Source organism: Pantherophis guttatus, chromosome 3 (genome assembly GCF_059756535.1).
Source record: "Pantherophis guttatus breed Tessera chromosome 3, ASM5975653v1, whole genome shotgun sequence".
NCBI lineage: Eukaryota > Metazoa > Chordata > Lepidosauria > Squamata > Colubridae > Pantherophis > Pantherophis guttatus.
In genome coordinates, this window is record NC_142065.1 from 210,175,039 (window position 1) to 210,191,601 (window position 16,563).

Here is a 16,563-nt window from a genome sequence, read left to right on the forward strand (position 1 = left end):
TTTTTCAATGGAAATAGAAGCATTCTTAGGCTGCAGTGAATTTCGTTTTCATCCCAAGGCCCAAACCAATATTGCCAGGGTGGCTTTTTGCTAGTCTAAAAACTCTCAAATTACGCTTTCAGTTTTTGTCCAATATAATTTGGGGATCTCTGAATTGAATGAGAAAGACCCAAATCGTGTCCTGGGTTTTAATGACATGTGATTAAATCATTTTCAATTAAAAAAAAAAAAAGCAAAGGGTGTGTTCCATCATCTTCCAGATAAGACAAATAGACCTACGGATCTAAAGCTCAGGTCTAATTTCCATTTAATTTAATACCAATTTAATGATAGCCTGCACGTCACTTTTCAGACATCAGGGCAGCCAAGTTTGAAAGCACTTCGACGTTCTTAAGAGAAACCTCCAGAGATAAAAGGGGAGGGATTCTGCCAGGAACTCTAAAACATGAGCAACGCTGAGAAGATGGGACTTTCAAGCCAAGAGGTCCTTCCTCACCAGAACTGGGCAGGAAACTAACTTGGGTTTGGCAATGTGGTTTATCCAATGGCTCAAAAGGAGAAGGACCCAAACACAAATCCACTTTCCTAGCCCAACATCTGAGAGGCCTTCCCTTCCCTTTTCCCATCCCAGAACCAAGAAGGATGTCATCGAACGATGGGCGAGGCCTTCTCACTTAGCCAGGAAGGACCAAGCACTCTCTCTGATGTTTTGACTCACCCTGGCCTAAAGCAAGGGTCTCCAATCATGGCCACTTTAAGACTTGGGGGCTTCAACTCCCAGAATTCCCAGCCAGCATGTCCACAAGTCTTAAAGTGGCCAAGGTTGGAGACCCTCCTCCCTGCCCTAAAGGAAGTTGCGGGGGGCGGAGGGAACCACCACACCGTTGCTTGTTTGATTTTGAGTCAGGCACAGATGAAGGCTGGGGTGAAGACAAAAAAAATCAAGATGGCCGTTATGGGAATCAAAGCTCCTCCCCTTTTAAGAGGTGCAATGCATGTGCGGGGAAAAGGGAGCATGGCATCAATCATACAATCGTGGCCACCACCTTGAATGCTTCGAGTTTCTCTGCCAAGCAGAATGTGGATCTATTTATTTAGCTTATTGATGGAACGGAATGAAAACTAGCTTTCGGGGAAGGGAATGATCAACTCAAAAGAGCAAAACTCCGCGGAAGGGAGATAGAGAGGATTGGGATTTTTTTTTCTTCCTTGTTTTTAACTCCAAGAAGAGAAAATGAGCATGGCATTAGCATCATGCTAATTAGCATGAAATTAGCATCTCAATTCATATGAATCATCGAGACTCCTATTCAGCAGGGCCCTTCTAAAAAGGCCAAGCGTCGTAGTTAAAATTGCAGATTTAAAAGGAATTGCACTGAGCAACTATTCGGAAGGGGGAGGTGAGGAGAAAACCCCCTCTCTCATGGTAAAGTCTCCGGGTGCGACAGGGTGCGACAGGAGGAGAACACGCTTAGCTAAAACCTCCGACGTAAAATCTGTTTCCCAACTTCGATGGCCTTCAGGTCGCCCTCTTTAAAAACAAACAAACCCTTAAGCAAATGTTCCAAATGACAGATTTTGGAGGGGGGTGGGTGGATGGGTGATGAAGAGGGAGAAAGGAAATATTATTTCGGTCCTTTAAAAAATAGTTCTATGAAACTCCGGTAGAAAACGAGCTTCTATGAAAACGAGCTTCTATTTAAAGAGGTAAAAGGACCACTGAAAAGCACGAGACGGGACTGGCCGAAGACCGAAGATGCGGAAAAACAGGGACTGTCCTCAGGCCGTGGTCGACCAAGTCAAAGATGGGGAACCGTTACGGTGGGATCCACCCGTCTTTGGTTGAACTCCCTCCTCCGAGCTCTCCAAAACCCCAGCTGAAGGACGATGGCTACAGCTATGTAAAACGTGAAACGTTTTCTTTTAAAACGGATCGGCAATTCAAGTAAGAGATTAAAAACGGCTTCTCTGAATTGGATATATAGAGAAAGATAAATACTTGCTTCTCAAGCGCTAGGCTCGCTGACATGCGTTTTACAGAGATGTTACCGGAAGGAGCAGCAGGGAAAATGAAAAAATACCAAGAGGGTCTCCCAAATTTGCAACACTCCACCTGAAAAATCTGCATCGGAAACCGTTTATGGGAGGAGAACTTTCTAGAGGAGCCAAAAACCAAAGGGGTTACATGCCCCGCCTTTATGTGGTTATGGAATCAGAGTCTGGCCTACTAGGGGCTCCCCTGGAATTCGTCCCGAATTATGCCTTTGCTTTTTTAGTTTTGAAGTGCTGGACCTGCCGAATTTCCGGCTTCCTCCAGTCGCAGAATTTCAGCGCCTTCGAAGGACACCGTTGGAGAAGGTGGGGGCCTTACGCACGGACTGTATGCCAAGCGCTCAAATCAAACGTCCGATCCAAAGAAACGAGAAAGGCGGGTCGGAATTTTCGACTGAGGAAAAAAAACTGAGCAAGAATTTCTTTTAGACTCCGGCGACATCTCACAGACACACACCCCTTTTGAAGCCGAGGAAAAAGCCGCAGCGTTTTGAAAAAAAAAGTTGCGTACTTGAAGGCCCAAAAGCTTTTTCTTTTTTAAAAAAAAATAAAAAAAAAATAAAAAGCAAGCAAGGAAAAAAAACAAACAATCGAACACGTAGGCAGACAAATATTCGCTACTCTGCAAAATCTCAGAGGTAGGCCTTTGGTTTTTGCGAGATCACCTGTTCGCCACCGTTTCCAGCCTGGAAAAGTGCAATCAACAACCCTCCTCCTCCCTTCCCCCACACCCCCCCCTCCAAAAAAAAAAAAAAAAACCCGTGGGAACCCACACAATCTACTCGAAGAGACTGACGATAGAGATTCCCCAAGCAGCTTTGTCGCAAAAGGAGATGAACGGCGTTTAAACGCCACTAAGCTGGAAAAACAAAACAAAACCAAAAAAAATGCAAAATTCAAATTGACCCAGTTTGTTGGTATCAATAGTCACTGCTTTTTTTCCCACTATCTTTTCCTCACTATCCCAAATGGCTAGAATTCTCTTTCCTTCCACCAAAAATAGCTTCTATGGATCCAGATTGCCCGGGGGGGGGGGGGGGTGTTCCAAAGTGAAAATTACCCCATCAGTCTGAGTTTTATTTTTTATTTTTTAAAATAAATAAATAAACGAACAAGCGTTCCCGCTGTTAACTCGGCTGCGATAATTTCACATTAAATTTGGGGGGGCTGGAAATAGCAGTGACTCCTAAAATAATGAGTTCCAGGCCAAAGTTCAAGAGAGGAGAGGGGGAGGAAACACCCCCCCCCCACAACCAAGGAAAGCTGTCGATTTTAATATTGCATCGATTCTACAAATGCACAAATTTCAACCAAATGCAATTGATTGTCTTAAGAAAAAACCATGCGGCCTGGATAAAATAACAGCAAAAGCTTTCATTTTCCTGAAAAAGCGGAAGTTAAGAACGGCTTAAGTTAAATCCCAAACTTTCCAATTGTCCAAAAAAATAAAATAAAAATTACAAAATGTCCAAATGAATAATTGGCGGGGGGGAAAAAAAAAGAGAAAGAAGAATGCCGCAACTTTTAAAAACCAAAACCAGAAGGACATTTTCCTGCTTGTTGATTAAAAACCGCCTCGGAAATCCAAAAAAGCGTTTCTCTTCGTTAAAAACACCTCTGAGAAAGGGGATATTTTTCTGGATTGTAGAGAAAGCCGTCAACATGAAAATTCTCTGGGCTCCACAATTGCAAAAAAAGAACTTCTCCCACCCCACCCTAAAATCCCCTGCTGCAAATTAAAACAGCGGGGGCTGCCCGCTAAAAATTCAAAATTTTGAATTTGCTTTGAAGGATGTTCTGGGTTTTTCATCTGGATTGCTTGGAATGTGCATGAGGGGCTGGAGATGCCTTCAAACGGCCGACTCGCTTTCCACCTCTGGCGCAGCTGGATCTTTTCCGCGGGTGAGTTTGATCACCATCGGTTTCTCCTGGTTCCCGTCGCTGCTTTCCGCTGTGGCAGGCGGGGCCAACTCCTTCTGCTCTTCCTTCGAACTCTCCCCAACATCTGGGTAAATCACCAAGAAGGTGGCCGTCAGGAAGCCCAGGAAAGAGCCCACGGATGCCACTACCGGAATGACCCGGACGGTGCCCACGGCATCCACCACTCCTCCAAGGGCGGAAGCTACCAGGATCTGGGAGATGTAGACCTGGCACGACAAGATGGCACAATCGATGCCAAAGCCTCGCTTGGAGTTACCAGGGCTGTGATGGATGTACTGCGAAAAAGAGCACAAAAACGAAACAAAACAAAAGACAAGTCAAGGTGAAGGAGTTTGCATTGGTGGCGCAGTGGTGAGGATGCAGTACTGCAGGCTACTTCTGCTGACTGCTGGCTGCTGGCAGTTCGACAGTTTGATCCTCACCAGCTCAAGGTTGACTCAGCCTTCCAGCCTTCTTAAGTGGGTAAAACGAGGACCTGGATTGTTGGGGGCAATATATGCTGACTCTGTAAACCACTTAGAGAGGGCTGTAAAAGCACTGTGAAGCGGTATATAAATCTAAGTGCTAGTGCTAAAAAGGAAGGAAGGAAGGAAGGAAGGAAGGGAGGGAGGAAGGAAGGGAAGAGGCAGATCGGTAGGTAGGTAAGGAAGGAAGGAAGGGAGGGAGAGAAGGAAGGAAGAAGGGAGGAAGGAAGGAAGGAAGAAAGGGGAGAGGAAGATAGGTAGGTAAGGAAGGAAGGAAGGGAGGGAGAGAAGGAAGGAAGAAGGGAGGGAGGGAGGAAGGAAGGAAGGAAGAAAGAAAGAAAGAAAGGGGAGAGGCAGATAGGTAGGTAGGTAAGGAAGGAAGGGAGGGAGGGAGAGAAGGAAGGAAGAAGGGAGGAAGGAGAGAGGCAGATAGGTAAGGAAGGAAGGAAGGGAGGGAGAGAAGGAAGGAAGAAGGGAGGAAGGAGAGAGGCAGATAGGTAAGGAAGGGAGGGAGGGAGGGAGAGAAGGAAGGAAGAAGGGAGGGAGGAAGGGAAGGAAGGAAGGTGGTGTTACAGTGGTAAGAATGGAGTATTGCAGGCTAATTCAGCTCACTGACAGGAGTTCAATCCTGACTGCTCAAGGTTGACTCATCCTTCCATCCTTCTGAGGTGGGTAAAATGAGGACCCAGATGGTTGGGGACAATAGGCTGGTTCTGTAAAACCACTTAGAGAGGTCTGTAAAAGCACTGTGAAGCGGTATATAAATCAGTGCTATTGCTATTGGTGCACAGGTAGTTCCCCATTTCTCCATCGCTTCTTCTGAAGAACCTCCAGAACTGTATTTTTTTTAAAAAAAGTACAGGTAGACTTGCCACAGTTCGCTTAGTGACTGTTCGAACTGGACTTCCTTGTTTTTCCTTGAAGACCTTTCGCTTCTCATCCAAGAAGCTTCTTCAGTTCTAGAAACTTCACCCAAGAACTGAAGAAGCTTCTTGGCTGAGATGGGAAACGTCTTCAAGGAAAAACAAAATCTAGTTGCCTTTTTGAAAAAGCACCTTTGGGACAACCATGACCAGGGTGACTGAGAATCTCCATGGACATAAACCTAGTAATTGCACAACAGTTCTAAGACCTGGTTAGTCTTAAAACGGTGAACGTTTGGTCGGCGAATATGCTAAAAGATCCCAGGCCATTTGGTGATTTAGTGCAGGGGTGTATAACTTTCGCAACTTTAACACCCGTGGACTGCAGCCCCCAGAATTTTGGGAGATGAAGTCCACAAGTCTTAAGGTTGCTAAGGTTGGGCATCCCTGATTTAGTGGCATTATAGGAATCCAAAAATGAGTGGAAGGTAAGAGATGCTCTATTACTTTGATTGGAAAGCACTTCCGTCAGATCCCGGAGAATCATCTCTGATCTAACTGATGTTCTCCAATCCCAAAGGAGGTCCAACCCTTAAGACTTTGTGGACTTCAACTCCCAGAATTCCAGCCAGAAGGTCACATACCTGCTTGATGTCGTGGTACTGTCCCAGAAGGGCATAGGGGCAATAGGAGATGCTCATCGAAACGATTCCCATGGTGCTGATCATGATCATGGCCACGTAGACGTTGGGAAACATGGCCATCACCGCCGTGCCGATGGAGAACCCGAGGGTGCCCAAGATGTAGATCACTCGTATGCTCAAGTCGTAATTGTCTAAGTATTTCTGGAGTAAAGCTGGGAAATCAATTGGCACAAGTCACAGTTACACAACATTCTGAACATCTACTTACTTACTTACTTACTTACTTACTTACTTACTTACTTACTTACTTACTTACTTACTTATTTATTTATTTATTATTCGAATTTCTATACCGCCCTTCTCCTTTCGGACTCAGGGCGGTGAACAGCCAAAATAAAAAACATTTATACATAAGTACGATTAAAAAATAGATTTAAAATAATTAAATTTGGCCCATAGTTTAAAATTTATCAATTTAAAATCCATATCAAAATTTAAAACCAACCATAAAATCATAAAATCAAGAGAGACCAGCTAACTGAAAGAGATGAGTTTTTAGGGCCCGACGAAAGGTCCGGAGGTCGGAGATCACTCGTATCTCTGGGGGTAGATTGTTCCAAAGGGTAGGTGCCACCACAGAGAAGGCTCTCCTCCTGGGGGTCGCCAGCCGGTATTGTCTAGCTGACGGCACCCTGAGGAGGCCCTCTCTGTGGGAGCGAACTGGCCGGTGGGAGGCTATTGGTGGCAGAAGGCGGTCCCGTAAGTACCCTGGCCCTAAGCCATGGAGCGCTTTAAAGGTGATCACCAACACCTTGAAGCGCACCCGGAAGTCCACCGGAAGCCAATGCAGCTCGCGCAGGAGAGGAGTCACATGGGAGCGCCCAGTCGCTCCCATAATCCCCCGCGCGGCCGCATTCTGCACCAGTTGGAGCCTCCAGGTGTACCCCAAGGGGAGCCCCATGTAGAGAGCGTTACAATAGTCCAGATGCGGACAACCTACTCTCCAAAACTCTCCTCTTTCCCATCAGGGAGTCAACCCACCCACTCAACCTCTTCCATCCATGCTTCCAGGTTAGATGTTCATAAATTCTCCAACCAACATTGGCTGGTTGGGGAATTCTGGGAGTTGAACCTATACATCTTAAAATTGCTCATTGGTTGAGAGAAGAGATGTTCCACCTTGGTACCTTAAGACCTGTGGACCTCAACTCCCAAAATTCCCCAGCCAGCCATGCTGGCTGGGGAATTTTGGGAGTTGAAGTCCACAAGCCTTAAAGTTGCCAAAGTGGGACACCTCTGGTTTAGAGCAAAGAGAGATAATCCTTCCAGGGTTAAGAGTTGTGTTAAACTCAAAACTGTTGGGAGGAACCACCTTCCCAAAAGTGTGAAATGCCACATCAAGTATCAGGCAATAATGCAGTTGATTAATCTCACGTTAGTTAAGAGAATGTGAGATTAATCAACTGCGTTATTGCCTGATAATTTAAGAGTTACATGATTGGCTGATTGTGTCTTCTATTCTTCTCCCATTCTATTGCTTGAAATTTGAGAGTGCAATCCTCAGGCCAAGTTTTGACGGCAACATCAAAACTTGTGGATTTCAACTCTCAGAATTCCTGGCTGGCTGAGGAATTCCGGGAGTTGAAGTCCACAAGTCTTAAGGTTGCCAAGTTTGGAGATTTCAGGCTTAGAGGACCCATATATGGTCTATAGGATATATCTTGGGACAATGGTGGGATCCTGCCGGTTTAACATCTTACCTTCTGCGTTACTGCTGGGGAGCTGAGACAATCCACTCTACCATACGAATCAGGTGAGAAGATATAGGTCAGTAAAGCCCAGGGGCAGGCGAGTGCCCCCACCTGATCGTCGGAGCTACCGGTTCGCTCCCAGCTGATCGTCGGAGCTACCGATTCGTCCGAACCGGTAGAATCCCACCCCTTGTCTTGGGCCAAAGATCTTTCTCCAGCCTCATGCCCAGAACTACAGGGATTACAATTCTCAACCAATGCAATTTGAGGGCAGCAATTTGGAAACAAATGATTAAGGAAGGGAGCTTTAGCTTTGCGGCAGAGAACATACTTTCCATGCAGAATGTCCCAAACTAACTAAGGTCTTGTCTGGGAGATTCGCTGACTTTCCCATTCTAATATGGAGACGTTATCCTTCAATATGTTCTAGTTCACCATCAAAGCTGAGACCGGCCAGAGCATCGGACAACTCAAAGAAGTAGTGGAAGATCAGAAGAAGTGGAGAGACCACCTGGCCCATGGGATTGCCAAGCGTCGGACATGGCTGAATGGATAACATCATCATCACGATCATCCCCTGGTTTACCATTCTGCCTCCTCTTCCCAATTATGCAACTATTCACCCAACCTTGCTGAGCACATTGTAAGCCGCCCTGAGTCTTCGGAGAAGGGCGGCATATAAATCAAATTAAAAAAAAAAAACAAAAAAAAAAAACCTTGATCTAGGACGGTAGCAAAGAGCCTCTCACCGGAACACACAGCAGCAGTAGCAGCATAGATGACCAAGCCCCAGCAGCCCATCTGGACGCCAGCGCTGTAGTCCTGCAGTTCGGTAGAATTAGAAGGGGCCTGCCAGGAAAGAAGAAAGCTTTGATCAAAGGCAGAAGACTTGCAAGGAATGATGGATTATCTTCCCCGCCCATTTGCTAGCTCCACTTCTTTAAAAGAGACGATTTGTAGCTTGCTCAGGGTTGAACTGTGGGGGTCCTTGGTGCTCCCTGAGCTTGGCGGTTTTCTTGCAGATGTTTCATTAGGTAAAGGTAAAGGTTTCCCTCACACATATGTGCTAGTTGTTCCCGACTCTAGGGGGTGGTGCTCATCTCCGTTTCAAAGCCGAAGAGCCAGCGCTGTCCGAAGACGTCTCCGTGGTCATGTGGCCGGCATGACTCAACGCCAAAGGCGCACGGAACGCTGTTCCCTTCCCACCAAAGGGGGTCCCTATTTTTCTACTTGCATTTTTTATGTGCTTTCGAACTGCTAGATTGGCAGAAGGGACAAGGAACGGGAGCTCATCCCGTTACGCGGCACTAGGGATTCGAACTGCTGAACTGCCGACTTTCGATTGACAAACTCAGCATCTTAGCCACTGAGCCACCGTGTCCTTTACTGATGTTTCATTAGCCAACTAGGTAACGTTATCAGTGCTAGAAGGGAGTGGGGTTTGTGGAGAAGAGGAAGAGGAGGAGGACTGCGGGGTCCTTGATGCTCTCTGAGCTTGGTGGTTTTCTTGCAGACATTTCATTACCTAACTGGGTAACACCATCAGTAATTATCAGCGCTGATGATGTTGTCTAAACCAAGCCCAGAGAGCACCAAGGACGTCACACTTCCACTTCCTCCTCCTACAAGGCTATTTAGAACTTGCCCTTAATAGAAATGTTCTCAGTTCAACTTACAGATACAAAAAGGTAAAAATGGTCTATCAAGTCAGCTTTATGGGTACATCCCAAGCAGAAAAAAAAAAAAAAACATTTTGGAACGCTTTCTCCCTGGTTGCCTAGACGTTACTATCCACTTATCACAGACAACTAGGCACAGGATGTTACACAAGTCTGAATAACTCATGTACAATGTTGTGTTGCCTTTACAAATTTCTATTGGGACTAAATCTGCTTTTAAGGAGGTACCCAACCTTGTTTGTGTGTGTGTGTATGTGGCTGTGTGTTTGTAGTTGTGCAAACTTTCCTTTTCTGCTCATCAGCCCCTGGCGACACCAGTGCTGTTCTTACCTTGGGATCACCGTGGAAGATGACCTGCCCCATGAAGTCGGTGTAGAAGACGGCTTCGGCAATGATGGAAAACCAGGTCAAGAGGTGACAAACGCAAAGCCGCAGCAGCTCTTTGGGCATCTTCAGCATGGACAACCACAAGAGTCTCACGGTGGTTTCCGTTTCGCCTTCCTCGCTCTCCGTGTCTCCGCTGGAGTTGGTCGCGCCGCTCGGGTTCCGGTGCCGGTATCTCTGCCGCTGCCTCTTCTGCATGTCGTAGATGTCGTTCATGCTCCGAGAGGACTTGATCAAGACCACGGCGTTGGCCCGCCGGAAGCGGTAGTGGTGGGACCCGATCTTCCCGTAGTAGGAGAAGGTGTTCGAAGGCTGGCGGTAGAACATGTGTCTCCGCCGGCGCATGGAGTTCGAGGTGCACGACTGCTTCATGCCCATCCTGACGTGTCCGTTCAGGAGATCTTTTGGTAGGGAGCCGTTCCCGTTGGGGACTTTGGCCTCGTTCAAGTGATTCTCAAGTAACATCTCCTCCTCCTTCTCGTTCTCCCTGAGGAAAGCGGACAAGCGGTTGAATTTGGATTTCATGAGTTCTTGGCTGGTGCTGTGCGGTGTCGCCGGGTAGGACGAATCCTGAAAAATGGAAGGCTCGATCTCGTGAAGGAAGAGCAGCTCCGATTCCATATCGAGGGTGGCGTCCGGCATGTGCAGGACCGAATCGCTCTTACTCCTGACAATGTCCACTTCCAGGAACTCCAGGTTGAGGTCTTGTTCGGACTGGACCTCGTCTGGGAAGAGGGAGTTCCCGTAAGGCTCCTCCTCGTTGATGATGTTGAGCCGGTTGAGGGGAGGGAGGCTGCCGCTCAGCTTCACGCTTGAGAGGGTCTCTGCTTCGTCATCGATCCGGTCCTGCTGTGGGTTGTATTGCTCTTCTTCGATGCTGCAGAGGTGGAGGACAACGGAAACTGAGAAGATAATGGCGGCAAAGAAGAAGAGGACTTGCTCCTGGGATTTGAAGAGGCTGCCTAAGATGGTGTGCATCCAGTCGAGGCCGCCCAGCATGTAGCCAATGGCTCCTCCCAGGCCTACGGATGAAGAGAAAGGCAAAGGTACAAAATGGCCACTCTGTGAAAGGCGGGAAGATCGGCACAGCTCCTCCCCCAAAGAGTGGCGGATTGTGGGGAAAAAGAGGAAGAAAGTTCCTTGAGGAACATCAAAGGATTTTCACCTGGACTTTTCTTGCGCTCAGCGTTGTGGATCTGAACATTGTCAGCAGAATATTTGTAGCTCACGGTTGAACTGTGGGATCCTTGGTGCTCTCTGAACTTGGTTGTTTTCTCGCAGACGTTTTGTTACCAAACTAGGTAATATCATCAGCATGCCAGCACTCACAGAATACCAAGAATCCCTTATCATAAGCATAACCAGGCGAACACCACTCTTCTCCCAATTTGGTGATGCGCAGAGGAGCTAGGACTACTAAATCCAGGAGGCCTGACCAGCATGGATTTGGTAGTTCCCCTGCTTGGGAAAAGCTGCAGTGGGTTATTCATGCTATGGTCAATAGTTTAGTCCAGGGGTCTCCAAACGTGGCCACTTTAAGACTTGTGGACTTCAACTCCCAAGAATTCCTCAGCCAGCCATGCTGGCTGAGGAATTCTGGGAGTTGAAGTCCACAAGTCTTAAAGTAGCCAAGTTGGAGACCCCTGCCCTGCTTGAAGCATCTTTGTGGAGAAGGAAACACAGCATCGATGCTTGTTCAAATTAAACAAGCATCGATGTTGTGTTCCACCCTCCCTCAAAAGGTGAAGTCAACTGCAGACGAAGGCTGGGAAGAAAAAGAAAAGTCAAGATGGCTGACTGAGGAATTCTGGGAGTTGAAGTCCACAAGCCTTAAAAGTTGCCAAGTTTGGAGACCCCTGGTTTTATTTTTTCCTGCAGTTCCCTCCGATTTCTGGCAATGATCAGAAGGTCTTTCTTTCAACCATCTCAAACTCATATTTAGTTGGGGTGGGGGATAGGATCGTCACCCCAGTGTCAACTGCAAATTGTGTGTGTGGGGGGGTTCAGCCCTGACTTTGCCGCTGTTAGGCAAGAGTGCTTCAAATTCACACCACCAATAAACATTTTTCCAGTTGCCTCAATCTTCGGCCTGCTGCCATCCAACTTCAGCTGCAAGATTGGGCTGCAGCCTCTGGGGGCTTCTCCCCTAGTCTTAAAGCTTTTAAAAGAGAACACAACTGACGGAGGCAATTTCTTTTAAGTGCATTTGTAAAGCGTTAGGAACTACTTCGCTCTTGCTAAGATTCCTCTTCCAAGCATAAAAGACTCCCAAGCAAGGAGGAGGTGGCTACTACTAGTACTATTATTTTTACTACTACTACTACTACTACTACTACTACTACTACTACTACTACTGATCATCGCACAGTCAGCCAGATGTTCAGACTGGGTTCAGCATTCTTGTGTACCTATCGAGTCCTTACCAAGGAGTGAGATAAGCAGATCTGGATGTTGGATGGTGTTACAGGATGGAAGCTGTTCCAAGTAAAGCCGCTTTCTGCAATTGACTAATGGCAAATTTGTCAATGCCAATAGTGTTCAAATGGTGCTCCAGTTGTTTTGGAACTGCATCCAAGGCGCTTATTACTAGTGGTACTACCCTTCCTTGCCTTTGCCACAGTCGTTCTATTTCTATTTGTAAGTCTTTGTAGTTTGTTGTTGTTGTTATTGTACAAGAAAATTATTATTATCATCATCATTATTATTACCCTGTTTCCCCCAAAATAAGACATCCCCTGATAATAAGCCCAATCGGGCTTTTGAGCGCATGGCCATAAGGCCAAGCGCTTATTTCAGGGTTCAAAAAAATATAAGACAGGGTCTTATTTTCGGGGAAACACGGTATTATTGACTTAGTTTTCAGTTCGATTCACGGTCTGAACGGTGAACGATTCACGGTTTGAACTAGTAAGTTCAAAATTTCCATGTCATCTAGGCAGCTCTTTGGGTATTGCTCCAAGGACTCCTATTGGTACAATCATTGATATCTTCCTCCATAGTCGCCCAGCTTCCATTTGCAAACCACAGTATTTTGTTATTTTTATTACTATTGTTGTTATTGTATGGCAAGCCATTGCATAATTATAGTTTGGCTACCAAGTTACAGCTCTGTCGTAGGAAATGTCTGTGTGCTTCCCAAGGTGAGCCACAAGAGGGCGAGCTGGCTTTGCACCAGAGAGAAAGGCGAGCGGCTCTTTTTGCAGCGCCATCCAAGGCTCGGAGTCACCTTGCAAACAGGCGCTGAGGCCGGGAAGGTTCAGAGCTGGCAGGAATCTGACTGCCTAAACAGAGCACCAACTCATCTCCCTACTGAAGTGGTACCCATTTATCTACTCGCATAAAACGAGCTTTCGAACTGTTAAATGGACAGAAGCTGAGATGAGTGATGGGAACTCATGTTGCCCGGCGGTGCTAGGACTCAAACCGTTGGAGCAGAGACCATCTCCGGGGTCATTAAGCCAGTGAGCCACCACGCCTCATGAAGGAAATGGTCAAAAAATATCAAGAGGGTGACTACTAGTTTATAAAAAGTTGGGAGGATTTATTCAAGTACAAGCTAGAATCACACCGCTAGGCCACACTTGAATAAATCCTACCGCTGCCCTACAAAAATCGATGAATATCCAGAGGCTGGGTTTAGCAGCAACACCGCTACTTAGATTAGAGGGATAAAATGTAGGTTTCAGAACAGCCTGGAAAGCTGGCTACAAAACGGCAAATCTCAGCAGCATGTTCTTTGCTGTCCTCTTTTTTTAAAAAATAAAATCAAAACGGTATTATTAAAGTCTTAAAAACACGCAGGGGGCTTCATAGATCTACTTTATGGAAGTCTTCAAACGGACAAACAGCCAGAGAAAGAGAAGGGACTGATCTGTCGCAATGAGATTACAACAAATGCCTTTTAAAATTTTAAATAAGTGGCTTCAAAAAGAAAGGGGGGAGGGAGGAGAGAGAGGGAGGGAGGGAGGGAGGGAGGGAGGGAGGGAGGGAGGGAGAGAGAGAGAGAGAGAGAGAGAGAGAAAGAAACAGCCATGTAATGCAAAACTTCTCAAGAACTTACTGTATGTCACTTTTTCCACCTTTTATTTACTAAAAATCTACTGATACATGGGGCATATGAATTATTTCAGTATATACGTTTATTAATTAAATGGATTGTTTAATTATATGGCTGACCAACTCACACACACTCCCAAGAGGCAGGTGGGATACAACATTAGTGATTACATGGTTACTAAAATATATTATGTTAAACTAGAAAGAAAGGGGAAAAAAATGCCCAAATTCAGTTATGCTTCCTGTCTTTGGCTTGGAATGATTTCAGAGGGGACCATGTATTCCCCTCACCCCCCTCCCCAAGCTTTCACAACAAAGACCAGCCTATAAAGCTGCAGGGTTACCATGGGGAATAACGTAAACATCGTACCGGCTGAAAAAGCATGGATATTGAGGGCCATATCCTGCTCTTCGCTGTCCACCACGTCCAGCAAATAGGCGCGGATGGGCCCCTCGGTTGCATCAGCGCAGAAGTCCAGCACCACCACGCCGAGAACGGTGAGGACGATGCCGATGGGCTGCTTGTCTGGGACATCTCCGATTGCAAGGCCTGGAGGTAAAGAAGAAGAAGAAGAGGAGGAGGGTTGTGGGTCGGTTTGTGTGAGAGAAATTCCAGGAGGGAAAATTATATATATATATGTGTATATATATATATATATGTGTGTATATATATATATATATATATATATGTGTATATATATATATATGTGTGTGTATATATATATATATATATGTGTGTATATATATATATATATATATGTGTATATATATATATATATATATATATATATATATATATATATATATAATTTAATATATATATTATATATATATTATATACATATACATATACATATATATATATAATATATAATATATAATATATATATATTTAATATATTTATATTATATACACACACACACATATAATATATATATGTTGGCAATCTGGCTTCAGGAGACATCTTATGGTATGATGAAGTAGTCAGTTCAACTCTGTCACCCAAGAAACCTTTTAATAGATTGGAAGCCAAGGCAGAAGGGGCCTTTTTAGTCCCTGATGGGAGTAGAAACCTTCGTTTGTCAGATTGGCATAGAAAAAAAAAGCTGGTGAAGTTATCTTCTTCTATAAGAGTTCTATAAGATTGGACAATTTGTGAAAATATTAGAGCCATAACTTAACAAGCAGGAATGGAGGGAGTATTAAAAAGCCTGCGTGACTTCAGTCCTGTATTGTCAAAAACTGGGAGATACTACAGAACCCATCAGCATTGGAAATTTTTCAAAGAATGGAGAGCCATGCTGCCTGAGGAATTCTGGGAGTTAAAAATCCAATGGCTGCCTGAGGAATTCTGGGAGTTAAAGTCCACATGGCTGCCTGAGGAATTCTGGGAGTTAAAGTCCACATGGCTGCCTGAGGAATTCTGGGAGTTAAAGTCCACATGGCTGCCTGAGGAATTCTGGGAGTTGAAGTCCACATGGCTGCCTGAGGAATTCTGGGAATTAAAATCCAATGGCTGCCTGAGGAATTCTGGGAGTTAAAAATCCAATGGCTGCCTGAGGAATTCTGGGAGTTAAAAATCCAATGGCTGCCTGAGGAATTCTGGGAGTTGAAGTCCACATGGCTGCCTGAGGAATTCTGGGAGTTGAAGTCCACATGGCTGCCTGAGGAATTCTGGGAGTTAAAAATCCAATGGCTGCCTGAGGAATTCTGGGAGTTGAAGTCCACATGGCTGCCTGAGGAATTCTGGGAGTTGAAGTCCACATGGCTGCCTGAGGAATTCTGGGTGTTGAAGTCCACATGGCTACCTGAGGAATTCTGGGAGTTAAAAATCCAATGGCTGCCTGAGGAATTCTGGGAGTTGAAGTCCACATGGCTGCCTGAGGAATTCTGGGTGTTGAAGTCCACATGGCTACCTGAGGAATTCTGGGAGTTAAAAAACCAATGGCTGCCTGAGGAATTCTGGGTGTTGAAGTCCACATGGCTGCCTGAGGAATTCTGGGAGTTGAAGTCCACATGGCTGCCTGAGGAATTCTGGGAGTTGAAGTCCACATGGCTGCCTGAGGAATTCTGGGAGTTGAAGTCCACTAGTCTTAAAGTTGCCATACTTGGAGACCCTTGTCTTAATAGGAAAGCTATAGATATGAAGAAGGTCTTCAGGTCAACAGTGGAGATGTCGTGACTTCGGATAACCGATCTTCTTTCTACTTGAATGGTCCAGGTTTAAATTCCTGATTTTTCCATGCACCAGAGTGTCCTTCCGATGTTTTGGAATTCAAAAATAAGCCCTGGTCAGTACCACCATTGGTCAAGGATGGTGGAAGATGTAGCAGAAGCATCTGGGACACCACATGAAGTAATACAGGTAGTCCTTGACTTACAACAGTGCATTTAGTGACCATTCGAAGTTACAGCAGCACTGAACAAAGTGATATATGACCGTTTTTCACACTTACGACCACCGCAGCATCCTCATGTGGCCAAAATCCAGACGCTTGGCAACTGGCTCGTATTTATGACGGTTGCAGGGTCCCCCGAGTCGTGCAATGCCCTTTTGAGACCTTCTGACAAGCCAGGTCCATGGAGAAACCAGATTCATTTCACAACCACGTTACAACTTAACAGCTGCGGTGATTCACTTAAGAACCGTGGCAAGAAAAGGTCATAAAATGAGCCAAGGCTCACTTAACAAGTGTCTCGCCCAGGAGCGGAAATCGTGGGCTCAACT

At 45.7% G+C, this 16,563-nt stretch overlaps 1 protein-coding gene across 2 annotated transcripts in view; it reads right to left on the minus strand.

Moving 5' to 3' along the window:
• Nucleotides 1-3,264: 3,264 nt before the first annotated feature.
• The window catches only part of SLC45A4 (solute carrier family 45 member 4), a 105,771-nt gene continuing 92,472 nt past the window's right edge, over nt 3,265-16,563 (minus strand). Inside the window, exons 4-8 of one of the 2 annotated variants that reach the window (XM_060681798.2) lie at nt 14,205-14,384; nt 9,725-10,800; nt 8,465-8,564; nt 5,965-6,176; nt 3,265-4,268 (exon numbers count right to left, since the gene is read on the minus strand). In XM_060681798.2, coding sequence (XP_060537781.2) covers nt 3,903-4,268; nt 5,965-6,176; nt 8,465-8,564; nt 9,725-10,800; nt 14,205-14,384 — 1,934 coding nt within the window. In that variant the 3' untranslated portion in view covers nt 3,265-3,902. Of the gene's footprint in view, nt 4,269-5,964; nt 6,177-8,061; nt 8,344-8,431; nt 8,565-9,724; nt 10,801-14,204; nt 14,385-16,563 lie in introns of those variants that run through there. The other variant, XM_087890949.1, reaches the window with a different exon arrangement.